The sequence below is a fragment of the Hyperolius riggenbachi genome, chromosome 4 (genome assembly GCF_040937935.1).
Source record: "Hyperolius riggenbachi isolate aHypRig1 chromosome 4, aHypRig1.pri, whole genome shotgun sequence".
Taxonomy (NCBI): Eukaryota; Metazoa; Chordata; class Amphibia; order Anura; family Hyperoliidae; genus Hyperolius; species Hyperolius riggenbachi.
The window spans coordinates 396442508-396468731 of NC_090649.1; the positions used below are offsets into that span (position 1 = coordinate 396442508).

At 41.5% G+C, this 26224-nt stretch overlaps 2 protein-coding genes across 4 annotated transcripts in view; both read right to left on the reverse strand.

The window, feature by feature from the left end:
• The window catches only part of ABHD12 (abhydrolase domain containing 12, lysophospholipase), a 1393598-nt gene that overhangs the window by 354670 nt on the left and 1012704 nt on the right, over positions 1-26224 (reverse strand). The gene's annotated exons all lie outside the window — the stretch shown is intronic.
• The window catches only part of ACSS1 (acyl-CoA synthetase short chain family member 1), a 165033-nt gene that overhangs the window by 25959 nt on the left and 112850 nt on the right, over positions 1-26224 (reverse strand). For both annotated transcript variants that reach the window (XM_068232237.1, XM_068232238.1), the window contains exons 9-12: positions 17629-17741; positions 16284-16410; positions 13636-13763; positions 6575-6638 (exon numbers count right to left, since the gene is read on the reverse strand). In XM_068232237.1, the coding sequence (XP_068088338.1) occupies positions 6575-6638; positions 13636-13763; positions 16284-16410; positions 17629-17741 (432 nt within the window). The remainder of the gene's footprint in view (positions 1-6574; positions 6639-13635; positions 13764-16283; positions 16411-17628; positions 17742-26224) is intronic.

The following is a 26224-nucleotide window of genomic DNA, read 5'->3' on the forward strand; positions in this document are numbered from 1 at the left end:
TTACCCTGAGCATTCTTTTCTTTTACAAGAAAAAAAGATCCTCCAGTAGGGCTCCAGGAGGCATACCTGTGAAACGGTCGCCAGGAGATTTGGGCGCAGGGTAAAGCCATTAAAAGGCTTACCCTGCTCCTGCACAAGTTCCGGCGGTAGTGGGGGAATGATGTAATTCGGTTTCCAGCTATTGCTGGCAGCCAAATTACATTGCTTTTGAAGCAATTTGTGCTCCGTCTTTTGACTGTGCCCAAATCACTCACTGACCACCACTATAGCCTTAATTCCTATTATCGCCTAAATCTCCTGTTTTTCCAGGGGGTATGTGAATAACGCTGTGAGCTTTCTAGGGCACTGCTACATGAGTCAGGTGTGTCTACCCCTGGAACCCTCCTCCTTCCTTTCAGGGAGCTACGGCAGAAAAGGAGAGAGAGGCTTATCAGCTCCCAGCATGACTAGCACTGCACCTGGTACCTTGCCTCAACAGCATGTCCCGGGGGAGTGGATAAATACACAAATAAAGGAAAAGATACCCTATTATTATTGTTTTTTTTTTAAAAAGAACTTAAATACACCCATAATTATAAGTACCAACAGGGAAGCAAGTGTTAATGCAAACGTTAATAGATCCCTATCTAAACAGATTCGATCAGAGAGCGATTTCAGAGGGTCAATATGGTAGCCATTGGCTAGTGTATGCCGAAGTGAATATACTATACATACATCCACATTGCATTACTGTACAGTTACACTGGGCTCACTTGAAACATCCAGACATGCAAAGGAGTTACTATGTCTTTACATTCCCCTGTTAATGATTGGATGTGAACACAGCTTGATGTCACTGCCCTACACTGCACATTTCATAAAGTATTACACCCTATTTTGTGTTTGTGTTCATAGCAGGAATTGTGTAAATAAATGGCATTTCCCATTTTAAAGTGGACCCGAACTCTTGCACAGGACAGAAGGAAAACATAGAGAAATGCACCCTGTATGTATTTAGAGAGTACAGCTTGTCTAATTCCCCCTCATTTGTGACTAATCACAAATTGCATTTTTTCTCTGCATTCATGGAGCTCTCTCCGTTTATTACATTTTAATTCTAGATTCAAGCCAATTACGCGATAAAAGGAAATTCATTACTCCTGAAGAAGTGAATATTATATGGTCACGAAACGCGACGAGAAAATTGATTGTTTACCTCAGCTGTACATAAATTATTAAATATATGGATATATTTGTCCCAAAGAGGATTTCCATGATACTTATCTAGTGGTGGACATGATATAAGGGACAATTTCCAGATTCATGGTACCCTTATTGGGAACTATGCATAATGTTTGTAAACTGTTCAATCATGACTTTTCTGTAAAGGCTATGTGGACACTGTGTATTTGTATTTATTACAAATTTAAAAAAAAAAATTCACATAAACTGATGTTTTAATTGGTTATTGAATGATTTGGGTCAACACTTACCTATTGAGGTTGATGACAAGTTTTTGTTTTGCATAGTTCATCCCCTTTTGAGGTCCCTGTTTACTCATAAATAAGACGTGCATCTTAAAAGGGGACACATAAGGGGATCACTTCTACATATTTTGGTATGTCAACTTGACTAGACCCATTGGTCAAGTTTCTCTTGGGTAATGTGTTTCTAATCACAAGTTGTATTTTGATCCCTCAGCTGTGTCAGCTGACTGCCACAGCAGATGGCTAATTGGAAAGAACAGGATGTTAATAATATGTCTGCCTCCATGAATGCAGGAAGTAGACATACTGCAGATTTATTGCAGGATTTGTATCAGCTGTAACAAAAGAAATGTTTTTCTTTGAAGGCTGTTGATTATCTTTGATTAGAGCAGAGAGGAAGTTCTGAGTTCAGGTCCGCTTTAATACCTTTCCTATTAGTACTTATCATGCCGTAGCTCGCCTTAGATAGAATATTAACCACGTTATCAGTTCACTGGAGGTGTCTGGTTTCCATGGGCTGCCGTCACCACTTCATGCAGAAACTTACTGACCAGTTTCTAGACTGTACCGGCAACGTTAAGGCAGCGCACACATAGAGCGCACTTCTGACAGAGAGCAATAATATATTATTATTATACATTATTGTATTTTTCACACACCATTCATTAACAAAAGACATGTAACGGGGAGGTGGTTACTGAAAATTATTTATGACTCTAGTACTGTGGAAGATACCTCAATTATACAATAAAGTTACCTTTATGAAGGGTTATTCATTAACTAGCGTGAAGGCTAATGTGGCATTTCTGAACATTAGCTCCCTGAATAACCCCAAGCAGGATATAGTGTGAGAACCCATTGAACTGGCTTTGAGATAACTGCTGCACAGCACTGATAGAATGTAAATGTTGTGACTGACACAACATTGTATAATCAGTTAGTGCAGCACAAGTCTTGAAGAATCAATTTGTCATCTAGGCCGCAGGGTGTAGTCTGCTGATTTCATTATACATTCTGTATTGTGTTAGAAGCATTGTACATGAGCCAGAAGTGATTGAGCCCCAGTACAGTATACAGTAGTTAAATGGGGTCAGCACTGCAACAGAGTGCAATGCAGGCGCCATTTGTTTGGTAAAACTCATGGCCACCTGCGTGCTGTGCTGTCAGCTGATGTTTTGCAGATCAGTTTTAAAGCGACCTGCACACCTGTAATTTCATTTTTTTTTTTAAATGAACCTCCCCATAAGGGAGGTGTGTAATTGTGTGTTGGGGGGGGGGGGGGGGGGGGATTTGCAGTGAGTAGCATCACTTACCTACAGGGGCTGAATTTTGTGGCTTTTCATTTCTACGGGATCTGCCATCTTCTCCATGAACTGAACACACTGTGCCCTATTTTCATTTTCCTGGCGGAAGCGTGCATGCGCACTGCACTTGCATCCACAGATTACAACTCCCAGCATGCATTGCAGCGCGCGTACACACACACCTATGCCAGGAAAATTAAAATGCGGAACTATTCAAGTTCTCCATGGAGAAGATGGCGACCTCAATATGGATGAGAGGCTACAGGAGCAGCCTCCTGTAGTTGCTCCCGTAGTAATACTGCTCCCCCCAACCTCCGCTCCCCCCAAAGCACACTATTAAAAACCTCCCTTAGGTCAGAAACCCACTAGGAGCGATTTTGTGCTTTGTGATTTGAAAACTCTTGTAATGCTATGGGTGTGATCCCACTTGAGCAATGTGATTTTATAAAAATCCCCCATAGCATTGCATTAGCAAGAACTTTTTCAAATTCCTAGTGATTAGAAATCTCTCCTAGTGTATTTCTGGCCTTATGGGGAGGTTCATTTAAAAAGTGAAATTACAGTTTCTCAGTTCGCTTCCACAGGCTTCCCACACCCCCTCCGGACCATCGATTCAGCACGTGGACCCTCTGGAAGATTGCGGAGCACTCACGTCTGTGAATGACTGCAACCGCAGAGCACAGGGCGCCTTGGCAGAAAAAGTTGATTGGCTACTGCATAGGCGCAAAGAATTCTGCGCTTGTGTAATGAAGCCGTGCTTGTTCACAGACGGGAGCGCGGCCATGCACACTCTTTGGCAAGGGCTTGTCAGAGGTTCCAAGGGTCGCAGCGATGGATCAGTGGAGGTGAGGGGGATGCAGAAAGCCTTCCCTCTACTTAGGTAAGTACCCATTTGGGGGCCTTTTTTTCCCCTTCACCTTAGGCCGGTTTTACACCTGACCATTGCAGTGCAAAGCTCCATCCACATTGCAAAAAACTATATTCATATGACCCTGTGACAGAGTGTGCTGACAGGGTCATATGCTTAGAGCCGCCCCCCTCCACGCCCCTAACCGTGTGACGTACTCCCAGCTGGACAAGAAGTACGCCACTGGGATTCCAAGGTATCCCCATCATATTCGTCATTCCACCGCTGCATCGCTGCAGAAGTCCAACGGTAATACGCTGTTGACTTTGTGGTGGCTTGACGACCGTTCGGGCACTTCCGGCGCAACACAACGCATTAATTGTGCTAGACCCTGCAGTAAAACAGAATAACGCAACACAAACTTGCAAGGCATGTGTAAAAGGGATCTTACAGTGATTAAACAACTGAACAGAAGAAAAAGAATATATGTGAATGATGGTGTATTTTTACATTTCTTCCCTACAGTATTTAATGGGCAGAATACTGTACAACAACATAGCAGTTAGCTAATGATCACAGGATAGTTGCTTGGACTGGAGTCAGCAGCGCTTCATTACCCACCTTGAAACACAATGTTTACCAATAATGACGTATCTGAAAGCCATGTATCTTAGCAACCGCTTGTATATTGTGTTTACAAATCAATTAAAGAACCCAATTTCCCATCACAATACACAGAAGCGGGAAGCTGGGTCAGATAAATTTTTATATTCTATAAGCATGTAGTGATCAGGATCATTACATGCTAACATGGTAACCGATGACTGGTGGCTGCTAGTAGAACTCTTGGAATCAGACACCAAGCACTGCAGGTAGCCTGGATAATACTGTATGTGGCACAGTAAAATCTAATGCTGGGGATGCATTATAGATTATCCATAACAATGAACTGATGAAAGCATCAAAGTCAATAAAAATTATCAAAATTGAGACTTCATTTGCTGGAAACTGATCATTTTGTTGAAAGGATATTTTGAAGTTAAAGGATACCCGAACTGACATGTGACATGATGAGATAGACATGTGTATGTACAGTTCCTAGCACACAAATAACTATGCTGTGTTCCTTTTTTTTCTTTCTCTGCCTGAAAGAGTTAAAGATCAGGTATGTAAGTGGCTGACTCAGTCCTGACTCAGACAGGAAGTGACTACAGTGTGACCCTCACTGATAAAATGTTCCCCTTTTTATCTCTTTCTTGCTCTCAGAGGCCATATTCTGCTAGGAAAGTGTTTTTTTGTTGGAATTTCTTATCAGTGAGGGTCACACTGTAGTCACTTCGGGTATCCTTTAGAGAGAACCCGAGGTGTGTTTAAAGAATGTTATCTGCATACAGAGGCTGGATCTACCTATACAGCCCAGCCTCTGTTGCTATCCCAAACCCCACTAAGGTCCCCCTGCACTCTGCAATCCCTCATAAATCACAGCCGTGCTGTGAGGCTGTGTTTACATCGGTAGTGTCAGTCTCAGCTGCTCCCCCGCCTCCTGCATAGCTCCGGTCCCTGCTCCGTCCCTTCCCTCCAATTAGCAGGGAGGGAAGGGATGCAGGCGGGGACTGGAGTTCTGCAGGAGGCGGGGAGAGCAGCAGACTGACACTATAGAGATAAACACAGCCAGCTCTGACAAGCTGTTTGTCAGCAGCGTGGCTGTGATTTGTGAGGGATTGCAGAGTGCAGGGGGACCTTAGGGGGGTTTGGGATAGCAACAGAGGCTGGGCTGTATAGGCAGATCCAGCCTCTGTATGCAGATAATAATCTTCAAAACCACCTCGGGTTCTCTTTAAGCTGCACAGCTGTGTACTACAGCGAGCTATACAAAGCAATAGCAGTCAACCCACACTGAAAAAGTGGAGGGGGTCAGAAGGACCCAGTAAAATCTTTACCCAAGAAAGCTAGAAAAAAAATTGAAACAAAAGTCCAGCTCAGCACACAATTTCATCAACAGATCAACAGCTACACCTGTTCCAGTCTGAAATGACTGCCAAATGAAAATCAAAACCTACTAACCATACTTATCCCATTTGCTCTCTGTTCCTATTTGGGATATTTACTCCCACTTTTTGCTGATGAGGACACCTGACACTGATACAGGAAGTGAGAAGTACAGACAGATATAAAAACCCAAAATAGGTTACACCTTACTCTTCAAAAGAGAAAAAAAAATAAGTAAGGTCTAAGGCTGAGTTCACAGTACACTACAGACACAGCATGGACGGATCCGATGCACAATCCACAGTGGACAAAACCAACATATCAGAACATGTCTAAATGAACCCTACAGTAGGATCCGTCAACATGTCTGTTTGTCCTGTATGGAAAACAGTCCAATTTGGGGCTGAAGTGTGAACCTAGCCTTTAAAGGAAAGCCATTTGGATTTCTATATGATCAGTGCATGCAAAGGTACTTTGTTCTAAGTCCTCCTTTCCTAGTAGGAAATTAAACTATTTTTGTACACTGATTCTTGAGTATAGGACTTCTAAGAACAATGTGAAAAGCATTCCACTGACTGACTGCATTTACACAGCCAAGAAAAACACAAATCTATCCATAAATACTTCAGCTAGTGAGTTACTGATTCATAAGAACAGAACCTGCTTAGAATACATTAGGCTGAACAAGCCATTGGTTTTAGAATCCAGACATACTACTAAAGGTTAAAACTGCCAAAAATTAACACTATGATAATAAATATAAAATAATCCAATCTAAGGAATGTTCCATGAAAAACACTCCCTGGTTGAAGATTTCTTTCTCCCAACCTCAAACCACTACAAATTACAATCCAAGTCAATAATGACAATTTGATTATGATTAATTGGCTTATACATGCACTACTTTGTAGAGGCTAAACCATTTCACATAAATTCAATAAACCAAAAAACAACTTCCAGTCCCGTACCTTCTCCTTTGATGTCATGTGGAAAACCAATAACAGCAGTTTCAGGAACATGAGGATGCTCATCCTACAAAGGAAATTTCAAAATATTAAATGCATAAACTCAAAATAGTATATGAGACCTTTATACAGCAAAACCTTTTTCTCCTCCCTTGTGAATACAAATGTAATACTACAGTATATGGGGACCAGTGCAAAACATGTCACCTGAAGGAATTGTAAAGTGGGATTATACTCAAATTTCATCTATGGTCTTGGGGATTAAACATAGCAGAAAATTAACAGCTAAAACCATTTAAGTGGTTTCTAATGTACTGAAAGGGTTAACACTCAAGCTTTTCCCTTCATTTAGCTGCTAATTCATAAACTTGCCATTGCTGGCCAGCATTATCCCATTGTGTTGGAAGTGTACTAAGATGTGTAAACAAGATAGAAAAGGAAGAAGCAGAGATATTTCTCTTCTTTGTTTGCTTAGTAATTACTTAATTACCAGTCTGATGTATAAAAATTGTATAGGGTAAAAAATAAAGAGAAATACCTTCTGAATCAATTTAAATTCTTTAGCAACTAAAACACTTTACCCCCAAAAATCCAAATTTGCATATCAGGTTAACTATGTAAAACTTTTTTTTATTTGCAGCTGACACCTGGTAAGCTCTGATTATTTATTCATCATATGCTCAGTTTGATTTGCCCAGGTTTATTAGTAGGTGTACAGTAAAGTAGCCTACAGGAAAGCTCATTCGCACTGTTTATTGACACGCATTTACCAGGAAAACACAATGGAGAAATGCAAGGTCAGTGGAAAAGTCATCCAGTTACAGAGTGTTTGTTCATACAGATACGCCGCATTACCGAGCGTTATCTTAATGCTTTACATTTTCACCGCCTGCAGAAATCTGGGAAAGGGTTTGTAAAGCATATGGCAGCGCATATTAAAAAAGCATCAAAACGTTCACATGCATTTTCCTTTTTTGTGTAGCGTAAAAAGGTCCATACAACTCAGTTCCAGGAATTCTCCCAAGATGTTAGAAAACAGCCCAGCCCCCGTTGAAAAGATAAAGACCCATTTCCACACAGCAGACTCAAAATTTTCATTTCTAATCATGTTGGGTGGCAGAGTTCTCTATATCCTTTACTGTTACCTAAAACAATCATGAACGATTATTTTGGGCCACAGACTACTCACATACTGTATGTATAAATGTGCAGAGTAAAAATTTCTAAATGCATTTTTGAGCTGAAAGAAAGAGCATCTACTTGCTCATATTTCTTCCGCCTCTTCATTCTGATCTCAGACTGTCAGATAAAATCTTGTACCATAGAAGTCCAGGACACGCCCCCTCCCATAGGCCTATGTTTGGACATTCTGTAAACTAAAAGCACAAGAAACACACATGAGAAAATAAAAGAGGTAGGTGGCTGCTTTTTTTGAAGTTACAAAATATATTTCATAGTTTTTACTCTAAAATAAGCTCCTGTCATCTGCATGGAGAGGGAAGTGGGTGCAGCCTGTTTCCTTGTATTTTGAGCAATTCCTGAAGAGTCACTTTGAAGCAGACCAATCGCATAACAAGCCTGTGGATCCAAACAACACAAATGTACTCCAATACCAGCCATCGGTCACAGAAGGCAGCCACAAAATCCTCCAAACTAACGAAAAAGATCAAATGCTAATATAAAGAAAAAGATGGATTCTGCATTGACACATTATTCTAAGTTTCACTGGTATTAAAGATTCAAATAAAGTAAAAGATTGTCATAAGAGTCATAGGGGTAGATTCATAAAGCATTACCGCATACGGTAATGCAGAAAACAGATTACTTTACCGAACACTTAGGAAAATGTCAACTCATAAAGGCTGTTACTGCACGAAAAGCTTAAATACCGAGCAGTGAGGTAAATTACCGACTTGTGCAGTAAATATCTCAACAAAAGTCAGTAAATGTAAATTCATAAAGCCTACAACATGCGGTAAAGCCACTAAATACTACTGTCTGCTTTGCAGTGTTGAAAAGAGTGCGGAGTCTGTGCGGAAGTCTGTGAGAGGAGATGAGAGGAGACTGTGCTGGGAGCCGTGACTCACAAGCAGAAGCAGTGAGAGCTGTGATTGACAGCAGCAGGGAGTCAATAGAAACAGCCCATCTTCTGCAGGTCTGAATGATGGAATCTAATAGGACTAGCAGACTTCTCAGGCGGGAAAAACTTTTATACCCCCCAGGCAGCAGTAGAGCGAGAATGGAACAAAACAGACTACCCCTGAATACCTCAGGCTGTTTGTGTGTTTAACCTTTTGGGTTCTTGTTTGTAGATGTGTAGGAGCTAGTGGGGAAAATCACCTAAGCATGGCATGAGTAAAGTTTCTTGGAAGTTAATCTAAGCTGTGGCAATTAAATAGAATGTTAAGAAAGACTAATAGACAGTTTCAGAGCAAGGAGAGGCAGTATAACAAAAGATGTAAAGGGATGTCTGGGATGCCTCTTACAATTGTAATGCTCTCATTGCACGAAACAGCTTGTAACAACACAGAGACACTCCACTCTCTTCTGCTGTTACAAACAGGTTTTTGGCAATGGGCTTCGGTCATTTACTGAACTTCTACCGCACCTGTGAATTTTTTTTATGAATTAGCACACAAAACTCTAACATACCGAATGTGGTATTTTCCCGACTAGATTTTTTTTTTTTGCACAGCCTTTTATGAATTAACCCCATAGTTCTAAATACATAAAAAAGTCCTCACTAAGTACTCCACTTAACAGAATTTGTAAAGAGTACAGTAAGTTTTCAGACATGCTAGCAGTTGTCTAGATGCTGCTCTGACCTCTGCTGTACAGCATTCTATTTCCTTCAGGTTCTCAGTGTTCTTGTGTGTCTTCAGCATGGCCAGTCCAACACAACACTGTAACTCCTTTGTCTCTAAGCGATCAGAAATGGATCATATGTAATACTCAGTGAGGCATTACTTGTTTATTCAGAGTGCTGGCTGTTCTCGTGGTCACCAAAATGCATTTTCACTGAGTCTTTAAAGCCATTGGAGCTTTGAATATTTTTCTACTGCAGGAACTATAATTTCTGCTTTGCTTTGTTCCTATGGGCAACTGATGTCCTCTGTAACATTTCAAGTATGGAGACTATACAACAAGCAGTGATAAATGTCATGTATAAATTCACACCTCCCTCCCACACACTGCTTGTCATTTGCTACTGAATTTATCGAACAGTGTATTGCTCAGTTCAAACTACAACGTGTGAAAGCCGGCCGGCTGCACCCCGTGTAGTCGATGTACGGAGCTGCTCCAGTCTGAATCAGGTACATTTTATGGAATATAGTGTATGGTAGACACGTCCACACCAGGAGTTTATCATGCAGGTCCAGACTTTGCGTTCCAATCTCTGGAGCAGTTCCAATGGTTATGTTGGTAAGGGACAGGTATTAAACATAGGATCCTTTGTGATCTCTGTTCTTGCAGTGGCTCCGCTATGGCAAAATGGACAAACAATGTAGTATGAACCGAGCCTAAAGGTGCCCATACACTGGGCCGATTATCGGGCTATCAATTGATCGCAAATCGTTTGACCAGTCGATCGATTTGCGGCCGATTTCGATCGATTTCAATCCATCTGACATGCTGGAAAATCTAGGTCGATCTGTTGAGATTGCTTATCATTTTGCATTGGACCTAATGGAAATCTGATGGCAAAAAAATTCCATCAGATCGATTTTCAATAGATTTCATACTGAAATCTATTGGAAATTTGTTCCTAGTAAAATATGTTCCTAAACACATCAGATAGATCAGAAATCTGATGATCTATCTGCTGCTAATCTAACGAGTGTATGGCCTGCTTAACACAAATTTTGGACAGCCAAGTGCAATAAAGTGAAAAGCTACTGTAATGCACTAGAATAGTTCTTCCAAAAAACAGGGCAAAGCAGAGGCTATCAATGTGGCAATCTTTAATATGAGATAATTTTTGTGGCTACACCTCTGACTTACATTGACATGCTTATCTTCAGAATGCTATAATCAATACTGCATTCTTCTAGCAAAGGAAAGCCTTATCTCTGCTTTATAAATAGTTACAGCACCTGTAGATACAAAGCAGCAAAAACAGAAGATGGTAGTGCTGGCTCCCATGTCCTATCTATACCCACTTTAAATGTCTTCCAAAAGCACAACTGTATTGCCTTTTGGGTTTTTGTTTTATTGTACTTGTAAATACACCCCTAGGCACAGGCAGTGAGGGAATGGAGGCACACAAGCATACAGTGCTCAGCACCAGAAAGAAGACTTTACTTTTAACCATATACATGCTGCCACTTGGAGAAATCATACAAAAACATGGCCTGACATATCATTGCTATGCTGATGACACCCAGCTATATTTGTCATTCACACTTGGCGTCACAGACCCTACTCCACAAATAAACGCATGCTTAGCTGACCTTCAGGAGTGGATGAATAATAACTGGCTAAAACTTAATGCTGACAAAACTGAGGTTCTTGTTATCGAGGGCCAGGGCTCAACAGCAAAGCAGTCCCAGTCTCAACCAACACCGCTAAGGATAGGGAGCTCAGACCTGAACAACTCAGACTGTGTGCGCAGCCTGGGAGTACTGATTGATGGGAAATTAAGCTTCAGGAATCAAATCTCAGCTGTTGTGAAACATTCCTTCTTTCATCTAAGGAATATTGCAAAGATTAAACACCTAATTCCTTCAAAAGATCTTCCAACCCTAGTTCATGCCTTCGTCACATCAAGGTTAGACTACTGCAACGTCCTCTACACAGGCCTGCATAAGAAAGACTTACGCCGCCTGCAATTAGTACAGAATGCCGCCGCAAGGCTGTTAACGAGCCAACCCCGCCACTGCCACATAACACCAACCCTGAGCTCACTCCACTGGCTACCGATAAAATGGAGAATTCTGTTTAAGATTGGCTTACTGACATTCAAATCCTTGCACAATCTGGGCCCTGGATACCTGAAGGACTTGTTGCAACTGCATCACACGCCCCACAATCTTAGATCAAAAGGACGTAACACCTTGGTCACCCCCAGAGTCCACCTCAAAACCTTTGGAGACAGAGCCTTTTGTCATGCTGCCCCTAAACTTTGGAACTCCCTGCCACACCCAATCAGGACAGCTCCATCACTGGAGGCAGGGAACACACTTGACTGTTTTCGTGCGCGTTTTCTGCACAGAAAAACTGAGAACTCATGGTAATCAATGGGCTAGTACACACTTAATATTTTGTTCGCACGCAGAAAAAAAACTGACATTCTGCATCATGACTCTGCACATTTTGTTAGTTTTTTGTATCAATTACATCAGCTGCTATGAAAAAACGCATGCGCTTTCCTGCATAAAGACACACTTGGTGTGCAGAAAAAGTATGTAGGAAAACGTGCGCAGAAAACTGAAAGACAAGTGTGTTCCCTGCCGGAAGCATTTAAGTCTAAACTGAAAACCTACCTCTTCAGTCTGGCATTCATGAACATCTGACTATCTCCTCTATAACACAACCCAGCCTGCAACCCTGTATTAATCTGAGACACAACTATGCGCTTTGAGTCCTATGGGAGAAAAGCGCTTTACAAATGTTATTGTATTGTATTGTAAGACCCAAGAGAAAAGTATCATGCTAGTTTCATGTGGGTGATTCAGACACTGCTGATGTCTGTAAGGTCGGTAGGACTCCAGGCAACTGGTATTGTTTAAAAGGAAATAAATAAGCAGCCGCCATATCCCTCTCACTTCTGGTGTCGTTTAATGAATGGACTGGTTCACATCGAATACGTTTTTTCTCCCAGACGTCATAGGTCATATCCTATTAATTTTTCTCTTGTGTTTTCCCCAAGAGGATATTTTCAAACTTTACCAATAAAATGTCTTTAAAGAATACGAGGCAAACCTACAAAAGAAAAACTTTACTCACTCTTCTTCCGGCCCCTAGAAGTCTTGTCAAGCATTGAAGTTCTGCTGTGCTTCTAGCTGCTGCTGTCCCCTCCGAAAAATCCTGACCCACTGCTGGGACATGGTGTTCTGCACATGATCACGTTCCTGACCTGCTCTTGCACAGTTTAAGTCTTTGTGAACTGTGCAGGATGCTCCCGGACCACAGGAGCATGCTCACGAGAGGCGCCCATGCACAGAAGACCACGGCCCAGCTACGGGTTGGGATCTTACAGCGGGGACAGCGGCAGTCAGAAGCACAGCAGAACTTCAACGCTGAACAGAGAAGCTTCTAGGGGCCGGAAGAAGCCCCAGGTGAGTAAAGCTTTTCTTTCCTAGGTTTGCCTTGTGTAAGCCTCCAGCAAGCAAGAACATACTCAAAGTAGGTTTGATATTACTTTTTTTTAACCTCCTTTTGGTACTTTTTCAATTACTAAGAGCTGAAAAGTTGTTGGTTTTTTTTTTTTTTTTCTTTCAATAAGATGTAAAATGATGTCTTGGGAGAAAAAGTTAATTGGATAAAAGCCAATGTATATCTTTTTTACATTAGTTTAATTCTGGAGCTATCGAAAACGGTTTAATTTTTCCACATATAAGTATGCACGGTGTAAAGAGAAACACATGTGATGGCACATTATACTCAATAGGCAGGCTCCTTTTGTCAGCACTCTCCATTGGCTGTCATCTATTTTCAGTCTCCCATAAAAGTATTAATTTCAGATGAATTCTGCTAGTATCGGCCAAGTTTTGCCTTTAACCCATTAGTAGTTTCAAAGGAATTATCTCGTTTGAGATAAGTGCACTGTTTTTGACCTCGGCTGGCAGAACTTCTTGTGCTGTAAATTCTTGAAATGCTTTGATGTCCCTCTGTTTGCAGAGGATATAGAAACTAAAAGCACAAGTCCTCTGTTATTGCCCCACACTGCCCCCTAGTGACAAGTGGCCATAAATACACATTACAGCAGTACTAATTAGTAGCAAGGAAATGTAACAAATAAGACATTTAAAAAAATGTACTAATAAACCAGCCTGGAGCACTTGCAAGCCTCTAAATAAATTGGCAGCTAAAGGATTAAACCATGTTTCCAGAATTGTAATTACCAGCGCATCTTCGATTTCTGCCGTGCCCAAACGGTGCCCGCTGATATTTATCACATCATCCATCCTCCCAGTTATCTGGTAATAGCCTTCCTCTGACCTGTAAGCTCCATCTCCGGTGAAATAGTAACCTGGAAATATTAGGTTACAATGTAATGCAAAGTAATTCAAATTATTGTTCAACATTTTGATGTATGACTAACCAACCACATCCTTCCGCTCCTTATGTGGTTGGATGAAGATTTGATAGTATCTTACTAAAAGCAACATTAGAAAGTTGATTGAGAACTGCATTATATCCATTGCGCTACACTGGTCACATGATATTTTTAAGTGGCATAAATCACTAAGTTACATTGCATTTCGCTTGCACTGTCTGGTATGTACATCTACCAGCCTGAATGGAATACTAATATATAACATCTTCTTTGCATATATCTTTAGCCCTGTGTGCGCAATCACCTACCTGTGGGCTTATGTCCATGGTTTATTTTGTGCACACACATCTGTGCAACACTGCATCAGATTTTGTGCACACTTGCAGATGCAGCATACATGCAACTAGGAAAATTGGACTCTAAAAACGGCTTTCTTTATTTGACTTTTATTATATTTTACAATTTGCTGGGACAGTGGTTCTCAAACTTCTTGGGGTAATGACACCTTGATGGCTTTGAATATTTTTTCAAGCAAGGCACCTCTAGGCACAACAACTACCGAAATGTTGTTATGACCTTTATTAGGCAGCACACACCCCTTCCCCCCTCCAAGTAGCTAGTGATGCTTATTAGGCATCATTCCCCCTCCAAGTAGTCAGTGATAACCCACCTCCCTCAATTAGGTAGCATCCCTCCGCCCCTCAAGTAGCTAGTGATGATGATTAGGCAGCATTTCCCTCCTTACAAGTAGATAGTGATGATGATTAGGCCACATTCCCCCTTCAAGTAGTCAGTGACCCTCATTAGGCAACATCACCCCTCTAAGTGATCACTGACCCACCCTCCTTTGTATATCAATGTGTGGTTGCATTACCCGATGGCAATGCACAAAAGGATGGAGATGTATGCCAAGGCACCCCTGGGAGTGGCTCGAGGTGCACCAGGGTGTTGCGGCACCCAGCTTGAGAACCCATGTGCTAGGAACAAACAAGGCCCCACCATGTTTAGAAAAGTTAAATCATTTATTAAAGTAATTAGAAAACCATACCAAACAAGCCAACATAATAGAGGCTACTACTGCTATCAAGGGTAGGGAGTATTATCACTATACTAGACCTAAGGCATGTTACTATAATGGGCACTAAGCCTCTGACCTAACAACCCCCCCTCCCCTCCCACATGCGCGCACGGCCTCGACGCATACCCACGCGTACACGTTGTGCGCATGCACCCGTCCCCCTGGCCCCGTCCTGCTGTTCCAAGGGCCGACCACGTGCCACGCATGCGCAGCAGGGCAAAAGCACGGGCACAGGGACACAGGAGGACGCAGGGACACAGGGGTTTTATTTTTTAAGATGGTTATTTAGCAAACAGATCTATCTCTTCTAGGTTTCCATGGATGGTTATTATTGCTGATTATGCTAATCTCAAGCAGAGGTAGTGAAAGAGAAATAAGGTACAATCCAGTGTGTTGATCATTAACCAGGTAAGTAATGTCATGTTAATATATAACATTATCAGATTTTCTGATTCATTCATATTTCTTGTTACAGCTCTTACTAAGCAATCTATTATGAAGTTGCATAATTTGAAGTTGTCAAATAAGACCTGAAGGCTAATACAGTACAAGCCCATTGAAGGGCGTTTCTATGTACATAGTGCAGTTTTCATATTTGGAATTAAAAGAATTGTAGTTTGTAGACTAAAGAAATGTTTAAGAAATTATCAATGTTATTACAATTATCATCTTATTTACTGTGCTACATAACATGTTGGCTAATTTCCATATGTGGAAAGTACAGACCTGTCCAAATAGACAGATTAGTCAAACCATTAACCAGGACTAGCAGTGAGAAAATGCTGCTCTACGTTTGTCTCTATGGAAACTGCAGTTAAGGTTCTCCAGGCTTGTCATGGATCGTTAAGACTCTAATCGGTTTTATTTAAGTAAGACCAAATGCCCACCCACTGGCACATAACCCTATAAGGCTCTTAGGGTTCCTGTATGTCACATGACATGCAGGAACACTCAGGAGCATTGCAGGGCTGTGTGCTAATAGGCTGCTGCAGATGGCATTGCAGAAGATATCGGACCAAGCACTCTGGAGAATCTCAATAATGGGCAGTATAGCTTCTCTGCTATGCTTCTCTGTATTTGGGGGGTTGACAGTGGCTACCAGGGACAGCACTGGAGGGGGGCTGTGTATTGGAGGGAGGTGGAGGAGGCGCTGGCCCCCATATCCTGCAGGCACCTTGGTGGATGCTGGGGCTCCACTGGCGTTTTCAGTAGGGGGCTTTTACGCTCCTTTTACTCACTTACAACATTCAAGTGGTTCTGGTTCACCACAACTTAACTGGGTACTCAATACAATATTAATATGACTGAGATTAGTGCAGCCTATTTTTTGATGAAGCCAAAAAGTTAAATGTCTGTATAGGCTAACAGGACGCTATTTCAGAGCTTTACTTCACCAACATGCCTGTAATGCTTACCTGGGTACGGTTTGAAGTAAGCATCAAAAAATCTCTGATGATCTCCATAGATGGTTCTGGCCATTCCGGGCCATGGCCTTTCAATACACAGAGCCCCAGAAACATCACCACCTTCAATTACACTACCCTGGTTATCAGAAGAAAAAAAACTTAATCATGATACTGTCCAAGGTCCTAAAATGCAAGCAGGCTAGATTTGACAGTGATTGATATCATGCTGTTTTCAGCATGTTAAAAGATTCAGATTTGTATCTGCAAAAATATCATATACTGTACTAAGAAGGTATATTCTAACATGTAAATCCATTCACACAACAGCTGATATACTGATTCACTGATACTATTGTTGTGATTTGAAATGACTTTAGATTAGAGTTGGAAAAAACAGTTGGAAACCTGTTTTTTCCAATGACCTCCAGCCTGGTAAAGTAAATCAGGCTGACTCTTGAAGTCGAAGCTAAACTTATATTATGTATATTTATTTTAGCCCCTAGTTTAATTGCAAACTTAATAATGTTTTTTACATATCAGCTTGTTAAATTTGCTTTACACAACTAGTTAATGTGATTTCCCAGGCGTAAAATACTGCATTATAGATTTACATTGCTTTGTAACCCTTTGTATGTATATATTTGAAATGGCTGCGGCCAAATTTCGGAGCAGGGTGAAGCTAAAAGATGGCTCAGCCTGCTGCAGCCAAACTCCTCTGTGGCGTTAATGCTATTCCCCTAACAAGTTGTCACAGCTAGGGGGAAATACATAATCCGAATTAGTCACTTAGCACCCCTCTAGCCGTAATTCTTATTATGGTCTATGGTGGCACCCAAACCGCTGCCCCGAAATTAGCTGAATCGCTTTGGACAACCCAGACAGAAAGTATAAATAGCTTGGTCCACTCTTCTCTGGCCTCCTCTACATTTCCACAGTACAATCTAGCAAACCGTTGAATGGAGGGGCGAATCAACAAGCCAAAAGTTAAATAAGTGTGTGCCTTGACCCAAAACCCCAGTACTTCCTGGGGAGAGCCAGTATAAAACAAACAACTGGGTCAGCACCACTAAGAGTAATTATAGGTCTTTATTCCATAAATTGATGAGCAGCAGTGATAGACCACTGTTTCAGGAGTTCACTCCCCTTCTCAAACTGCAATAGCCAGAACTCCTGAAACAGCAGTCTGTCACTTCTGCCCATCAATTTATGGAATAAAGAGCTATAATTACTCTGATTGGTATCGACTTGCTTGTTTCTTTTGCACAGTCCAATCTAAAGCATTTTTAGAAAGTATTCTCCTATATTACTTTTCATAAAGACAATTCTTTATTACGTTTAACTCCATACCCCATACCTTTTCATCTAGAAGCGTAGGTCTTATGCCAAAGAAAGGTCTCATAGCCATACCAGGGATCAGATCCGCATCCTGCTCAGATGGACGAGGGGCAATGCAGATTCCACCAGTCTCTATAAAGCAAAGCACATCATTTACCCACAGCCAGAGGTCAGGGGTTTACAAGAACTTTAGACAGGCTTTATTTCAACCGGAACTCCAGTTAGAACTTTTTAATGTCAGGTAGCGTGGGCAAGATTTGTAACCACTGAATGTTTTAATTGCTGGTGTTTGTGTTATCAATTAATAGAATGACCATCATCCACTGTAGAAGTAACCCCAATCCTCTAGACAGGAAATGAAATAAAGAAAAGTTCAAGGGAAAAAAAAGACAAAAAGAAGAAAACTGACAGAAGTTCTAAAACTTTCCCATGTCACCATAAAGTGTTTTGAGGGCCCTTTTCCACTAGCGGCGTTTGCGATGCTGAATCGCAAAACCGCAAACCGATTCGTTTTTGACTCAAACGCGATCGCACCGCGGAGCGATCTTTGCCGCGATTTTGCTATGCAGTGCATTGCAAAGCAAAATCGTGAACGCAATCACCGGGAAGTTTCCTGCACTTGCGATTCAGCAATCGCTAGCGTTTAGCGCGAACGCTAGCGATTGCTAGTGGAAAAGGGCCCTAACTGATGTTTTTGTCACCACCAGTGGAGAAATTTACTTTCACTTCCTCTTGCAATATCCCCAATTATCCCATACAAAGAAACAAAGGAGTATGTCTTAAAGCGGATCCGAGATGAAAAACTAATCCTAACAAGTAACTTTTCTATACAGTATATCTTATCTACAGTTTAGATAGTTTACACAGCAAATCTAGCTGCAAACAGCTTCAACAGTTTATGATTATTTAATCCTGTGATACAATGAGGGCAGCCATGTTCTGTTTGTCACATTACACACAGGCAAGCTGATAGCCTCTCCAGCCCTCAGCCTGTGAAAACCTCACTCCCCTCTCCTCCTCCCTCCTTCCCTCTGTCTCTGAAATCTCTGGCTAGTAACCTCCTCCTCCTGCCCAGACTGAGCTCCCATAACCCCTTGCTGAAGATGCCCAGCAACAATACAATTTTTAGCAAACAATCATATTTTCAATAGGGTTATTAAATCAATCCACATCACTAAAGAATTTTAGTTATGATCAAATCTATAAAAAAAAGTCCAGAATGAACAATCATTTGTTTAAAATGGTATTAAAGAGACTCTGAAGTCTCTAAAAAAAGTATTTTTATTTCAAATATATGTTTAATATTTTATCCCTAACTAAACCGCCGCATCCCCGCCGCTATAAACTATCTAAATCCCCACAAACTCCCTCCTCCCTCTCCCCTGCAAAATCCACGACTTTCTTGGTCGTGGATTTTGCTGCCCTGTACGCTTCAGTGTGAGGCAGGGCTATGAGCTGCAGCCCTGCTTCACACGCGTCTGTCAGCTGCGGATTTCCGCCTCTCCCTGCCCCTCTCAGTGAAGGAAGGCTGAGAGGGGCGGGGGAGAGGCGGCGATCCGGGCTGACAGACGCGTGTGAAGCAGGGCTGCAGCTGATAGCCCTGCCTCACACAGAAGCGCTCCCTGTAGTGTGCCCTGGGGAGTTTGGGGGGGGGTTTAGATAATTTATAGCGGTGGGGATGCGGCGGTTTAGTTAGGGATAAAATATTAAACATATTTTTGAATTAAAAATATGTTTTTTTAGAGACTTCAGAGTCTCTTTAATACCGTTTTAAACAAATGATTGTTCATTCTGGATTTGTTTAATAGATTTGATCATAACTTAAATTCTTTAGTGATGTGGATTGATTTATGATTATTTATTCCTGTGATACAATGAGGGCAGCTATGTTCTGTTTGTCACATTACACACAGGCAAGCTGATAGCCTCTCCAGCCCTCAGCCTGTGAAAACCTCCCTCCCCTCTCCTCCTCCCTCCTTCCCTCTGTCTAGTAACCTCCTCCTCCTCCTGCCCAGACTGAGCTCCCATAAGCCCTTGCTACTAAGGCTCAGAGTGCCAAGGCTCTCTGGAGAAGCTGTGGGCGAGGCTTGTTTAGTTTATAGGGAATTAGAGTATTAACCAGCTGAGCGGTCTGGACGAGCTCAGCTCGTCCAACACCGCCAGCGGCTGCCGCTCAGGCCCTGCTGGGCCGATTTGAATGAAATAAAAAGCAGCACACGCAGCCGGCACTTTGCCAGCCGCGTGTGCTGCCTGATCGCCGCCGCTCTGCGGCGATTCGCCGCGAGCAGCGGCGAAAGAGGGTCCCCCCAGCCGCCTGAGCCCAGCGTAGCCGGAACAAAAAGTTCCGGCCAGCGCTAAGGGCTGGATCGGAGGCGGCTGACGTCAGGACGTCGGCTGACGTCGATGACGTCACTCCGCTCGTCGCTATGGCGACGATATAAGCAAAACAAGGAAGGCCGCTCATTGCGGCCTTCCTTGTTTATTCTGGGCGCCGGAGGCGATCGGAAGATCGCCTCCGGAGCGCCCTCTAGTGGGCTTTCATGCAGCCAACTTTCAGTTGGCTGCATGAAATAGTTTTTTTTTTATTTAAAAAAAACCCTCCCGCAGCCACCCTGGCGATTTAATCAGAACGCCAGGGTGGTTAAAACAAAACAAAAAAAGTATTTGGCTTGAGGAATGTCCTATAAACTATATGAACTATATTGCTACATTATTATTATTTATATTGTGCCAACATCTTCCACAGCGCTGTATGGAGTAGATTGTCTTATCACTAAGCTGTCCCTCACAGGGGTTCACAATCTAATCCCTACCATAATCATATGTCTATGTACGTATCATAGTCTAGGGAAAATATAGGGGGAAGCCAATTAACTTTTCTGTATGTTTTTGGGATGTCAGAGGAAACTGGAGTGCCCAGAGGAAACCTACACAGACACTGGGAGAACATACAAACTCCATGCAGATAGTGGCTGGGATTTCAACCAGGGACTCAGCACAGCAAGGCAGGAGAGCTAACCACTATGCCACTGTGCTGCCCATCCACTTTCATTGGCATAACGATTTCTGGATTTGCTGATGATCGTCTGCGATTCCAAATCTCCACTGAAATCGATCTAGTGGGCCATAGCCCCTCGAGTAAGCACTAGTCCGAATCACCTACAGATTTTCAGCATTGTAAAGGTGCATACACATTCATTACCACACTGAAGACCTAAGCTCTGAAGATGCCCAGCAACAATATAATTTTTAGCAAACGATCATATTTTCAATAGGTTTATTAAATCAATCCACATCACTAAAGAATTTTAGTTATGATCAAATCTATGAAAAAAGTCCAGAATGAACAATCATTTGTTTAAAACGGTATTAAGACATAACACTCAAAAAAAATGTGTTTTCCTACTTTTTATCACCCATACATCATACAGTATTTGCTTTTGTGCACAAGTATTATTATTAATTTCGAAATGACAAGTGCCCAAAGTACAGTTTATTCGCTCTGAAAGGTGCCATTGCATTTTATTTGTCACCGGTATATTTATATTATAATGTACCCAGTAATGAATTCTGAACTGCTGTCTATGTTCTTGACACATTACAAGGAGTTTCAGAACTGCCAGGGAATGTTTACATTCTTCACTTGCTACAATTAAGTAAACACAAAATAATGTTATCACCAGTTCAGATGCAGCTCTCACTGCAGCTTTCTATTGAAAAATAAGTTGTGTGTTTAACTGTTTGAATGCCATTTTGCTAAAAAAAAAAAAAAAAAAAATTGTGGTAGTATATTATATGCTGTAAATAGTTTAGAGCAAAGAACCAATGCTGGGTTTCATATTACTTTAAGGAACACAATATGATCTGATTAATCTCAATGAAAATACAATCATTCACTAAAAATGACATCATCAATGGGCACCTTAAAGGAATACTATCGATTCACATATTTTTTTCAATTGACACAGGAATTGTTTGGGAAGTGCTGCTAAGTACTGGTGTATACATTTTAGTAGCAACTCCTTTGTTTACTGTTAGCAAAATACTTTCAAAGTTTACTGACGCCAAAACTGACGGCTGACTGAGCCATGAGGAGAGGGGAAATTCCCCTCACACTTGATCAGTTAACTCTGTGTAGCTCTGTGTGTGACAGAGAGAGACAGGACACAGGAGCTGCAGCTCCTGTGTCCTGTGTTTCTGACTGAAGTGTCTGAAGATAGTAGAGGAAATGTAACTAATAGTCACAGCTTTTCATACCGTTTTTGCTTTCAGAGTTTGATATGTTTGATATTTGCTTTCTGTAGTCTGATATGCAACTCTGGCTGTGCATTGAAGCAGACATCCGTTCTGCAATTGATTTGTCCCAATATAGCTGAATCCTACCCTCAATAAATTACAGTTTTTGCCTCTGATATTTAACATGAAAAGTAGGAAAATGTTTACACAGCTACTTAGACATTATTTGCACACTGTCATTTTAGAACACTTGGGTATCGATAGTATTCCTTTAAGCCACCCTGATTCCCACTGTGCTGTGTGTTTAAGATAAATAATATAACCACAGCATCTGGTAAATATGTGCACCAGCACAAGCGGAGTAAAGTGCACTATTCCTTTCTAAGCAGCCATTTTGAACAATTAACTAAACCTCAGCAAAGTGAACTCATTTATCCAGAGAGAGAATTATCCGACGTCTTATCAGCAAAGTAAATATATAAAGAGCTTTGGGGCACCAAATTACTTTTATTACACGGCTTTAGGATACGCTGCCCATTATCTGCATCCTGAGATTACGCTGCTCTGGGACTGCAAATCTTAATCATTCTCATTCTGAGCAGATCCGAATTAGATCTATTCAGAGATTCCCTCCATGCAGGCTCAAACTTAATTGGACCCTTTAAACATTTAAACAACCGGTTTCCAAGTAGCCAATACAACTGTGCAAGAGGAAAAGCACTGTAAAGCTGTTTCAGCCCATATGCTGTGTTTGTAAACAAATTTCATCTGCATCCACGTGGACCACTTAACAAATTAAAAAGATATTACACAAAGCTCTGCAAATTAATTTGACTAAGTACATGCAAATGAGACCCCACTAATTACCGTAACTTAATCGCTTCAAATCTCCTTAAATGAAGCTCAGCTGTAATTGGTACAGTAGGTCTCTTGGAAGGCAGGGATGGTTCATGCTTATCCCTCTGCAATGACCGTTAACTCTTTCCCAGCATGGCCTTTGTTACTAGGACTGCGTTTTATATATTGTAGGTTTTTATGATGTGTTTTTCACATATTTTGTCACTGCTAGAACGATGCAACAGTGGATCATCTGTCTGTCTCTTTAGCAGAAGACTGGGGTATAAATGAAAGGTTTGCCAGTTTTGTTTTTAATGGGCACGTTTGTTTTTTTGTAAAGAAGCTTTCACCGAATTAATTTTTGTTCATCACAGGCAAAGAAAAACGTGGGCACCAGTAAAATGCACACCTCTGTGTTTAATGATGCATTGCAGGCAACATTCCAACAGATTTGACAGCAAAAAGGCAATACTTCACCCCATCCAGGTGCACCCAGCATAGAGACCCCTCGGTCAACAATTGTTTCACATCAGAGATGCATCATCAAGGACCCTTCAGATCTTGGCAGCGTGGGACAGGAGCTCCACGCCAGCAAGACAGCGCTTCCCTTTTAAAGAACTTCCGGGTGCGCTCACATGATCCCACCGGCCAATCAGATTGTTCTGTACGCATGACGCGGCCGCATGCGTACAAAAATACGCATGCGCATGCGGCATATATGGGTTGGCTGCCTCCCACGGCTGAATGTCGCATACCATGCGTCCATTCATCCGCGTGGGATACATCATGCTGCCAATCCCTAGCAAAAAACTTTTTGCTAATTAGTACAGGGTTGCTGACTAACCAGGGGGAGCAATGGCCTGGCGGCCTGTGCACACAACCTGGAAGAATACTCAGGATAAGAGGCACGGTAGCTCATACATATAAGTAATTACAGAAACCATTAGCGAAAGGTGAGAAAAGGTCGCCAAGTGTAATGAAACAAGAAAAGCAACGCCACAGATTCAGCCCAAGAAGGAAGTATATCAAGGAGATCCATATTGGAATTAGCTCGACCATTCGCTTTACCCTCCCACTTAAATAGCCCCTCCCATACAAAGACCCTCCCTCAAATATTCCCTTACAGCAAATTTATAAATGCATATCTAATATTTAGATTAGGAGCAAGAAAAGCCTATGTCATTTTTTATCTACCTTTCAAGGAACACAGCAAGGTCATTTTTATCATTGAAACCTAACGGACCCATGGCCTCGGTTTTAGAGATTAGGTAAGCTTCTCGCTGCAACAATATTTTCTCACGGTCCCCTCCCCTTTTGGGATTCTGGACATGCACCAAACCCACCATCCTCAACAGTGAAGGGTTGCTGTCGTGCGCTACACTAAAATGCTCGACCAGCCTAGGTACTCCTCCTTCACCTTTTCTTATAGACCTGATGTGTTCCACAAGTCTTTCACCGAATTAATTTTGTCCAACAGATTAAAGAGGGACACTCCGGATTTAAAGCAAGGGTGAACAGGTCAGATTTGTATTATCATTGTCGGGCAATTGTTTTTTGTAGACATGGGTAATTTAGGTGCGACTAGACATGTCTAATTCAATAATTACTATATTTAAAGAGTTAAAGGACCACTATCGTAATACAAATTTAAAATACTGTCCCTATAAAATGTACATTTCTTGCCTATACTTTTCCCCTGTGTTGCTGTCACAGTAGGGAGTAAAAAGCTGACAGATCTGACAGATTTTGGACTAGTCCATCTCTTAAAGGGAACCAGAGATGAACGTTTGACACAAAATAAACATATCAGTCGATAGCTTGTAAAGAATAAATGCTCTACCTGATAATTTCGCCTGGTGTGCCTTTTTTAGTTTTTTTGTATCCATTATTGCTCCAGGAAAAATCAAATATGGCCACCGGCTCATATCCCTTCTCCTTCCGGGTTATGAGTTGTTCTGGATGTGCTGTCTAGGCTATATGAGACTATGCTGCTATCTAGGCTATATGAGAAAGGCTCATCTGTGTGCTTTCATTTTGGTATGATGTGCAGCTGCCTGTAGGAAGTGTCTCTCATAGGAATGAAACTGCAGTCATCATCAGTATCTAGTGCACACAGAGCACACAGGGATCATATTGCAGCCACAGAGCTTCTCTCTCAGCGGGAGCAGCCCCTCCCATGTCATCAAAGCTCTCAGTATGCAAAGCAGGGAATCTAAGCCAGGAGGTAGCAGGCTTGGGCTTGAAAAGACTCCACAGAAGAGTGACTCAGCTATAATGATTCCAGGTCAAACCTAGACTGAGCCAGTCGGGGATTCTTATCACAGCTGCTAATAGACTAATTAAGCAGATAACAATGAAACTAAAAGCAGGGTAGGTGTTTACTGTCATGTTCCCACTGATAAATGTAATAAAATACATGAGGGTGCTTCGTCTCTGGTTCTCTTTAAAGGAGATTCTCAGCATTGCCTTTATTCTTTATGAAAGACCTCCCTAGAAAAGGGTCTATACAAAGATGCCAGTCAGCTTGCCTACCTATTTGCACACTATTTTGGTGTTGTTCTGAGCAACTGCCGTTCAGTAAGTGTTTTTGCAAATAAACGACTGAGAAACCCCCATGAGGAGGTGGACTAGTGCAACACCTGACAAATATGTCAGATTTTCACTACCTACTGTAAGTGACATAGGAAAAAGTAATTTCTAGAGCATTTACTCTGAGATAAGCATACATTTCTATGTATATATATATATATATATATATATATATATATATATATATATATAGAATTATTAGGCAAGTTGTATTTTTGAGGAATCATTTTATTATTGAACAACAACCATGTTCTCAATGAACCCAAAAAACTCATTAATATCAAAGCTGAATATTTTTGAAAGTAGTTTTTAGTTTGTTTTTAGTTTTAGCTATTTTAGGGGGATATCTGTGTGTGCAGGTGACTATTACTGTGCATAATTATTAGGCAACTTCACAAAAAACAAATATATACCCATTTCAATTATTTATTTTTACCAGTGAAACCAATATAACATCTCAACATTCACAAATATACATTTCTGACATTCAAAAACAAAACAAAAACAAATCAGTGACCAATATAGCCACCTTTCTTTGCAAGGACACTCAAAAGCCTGCCATCCATGGATTCTGTCAGTGTTTTAATCTGTTCACTATCATCATTGCGTGCAGCAGCAACCACAGCCACCCAGACACTGTTCAGAGAGGTGTACTGTTTTCCCTCCTTGTAAATCTCACATTTTATGATGGACCACAGGTTCTCAATGGGGTTCAGATCAGGTGAACAAGGAGGCCATGTCATTAGTTTTTCTTCTTTTATACCCTTTCTTGCCAGCCACGCTGTGGAGTACTTGGACGCGTGTGATGGAGCATTGTCCTGCGTGAAAATCATGTTTTTCTTGAAGGATGCAGACTTCTTCCTGTACCACTGCTTGAAGAACGTGTCTTCCAGAAACTGGCAGTAGGACTCGGAGTTGAGCTTGACTCCATCCTCAACCCGAAAAGGCCCCAC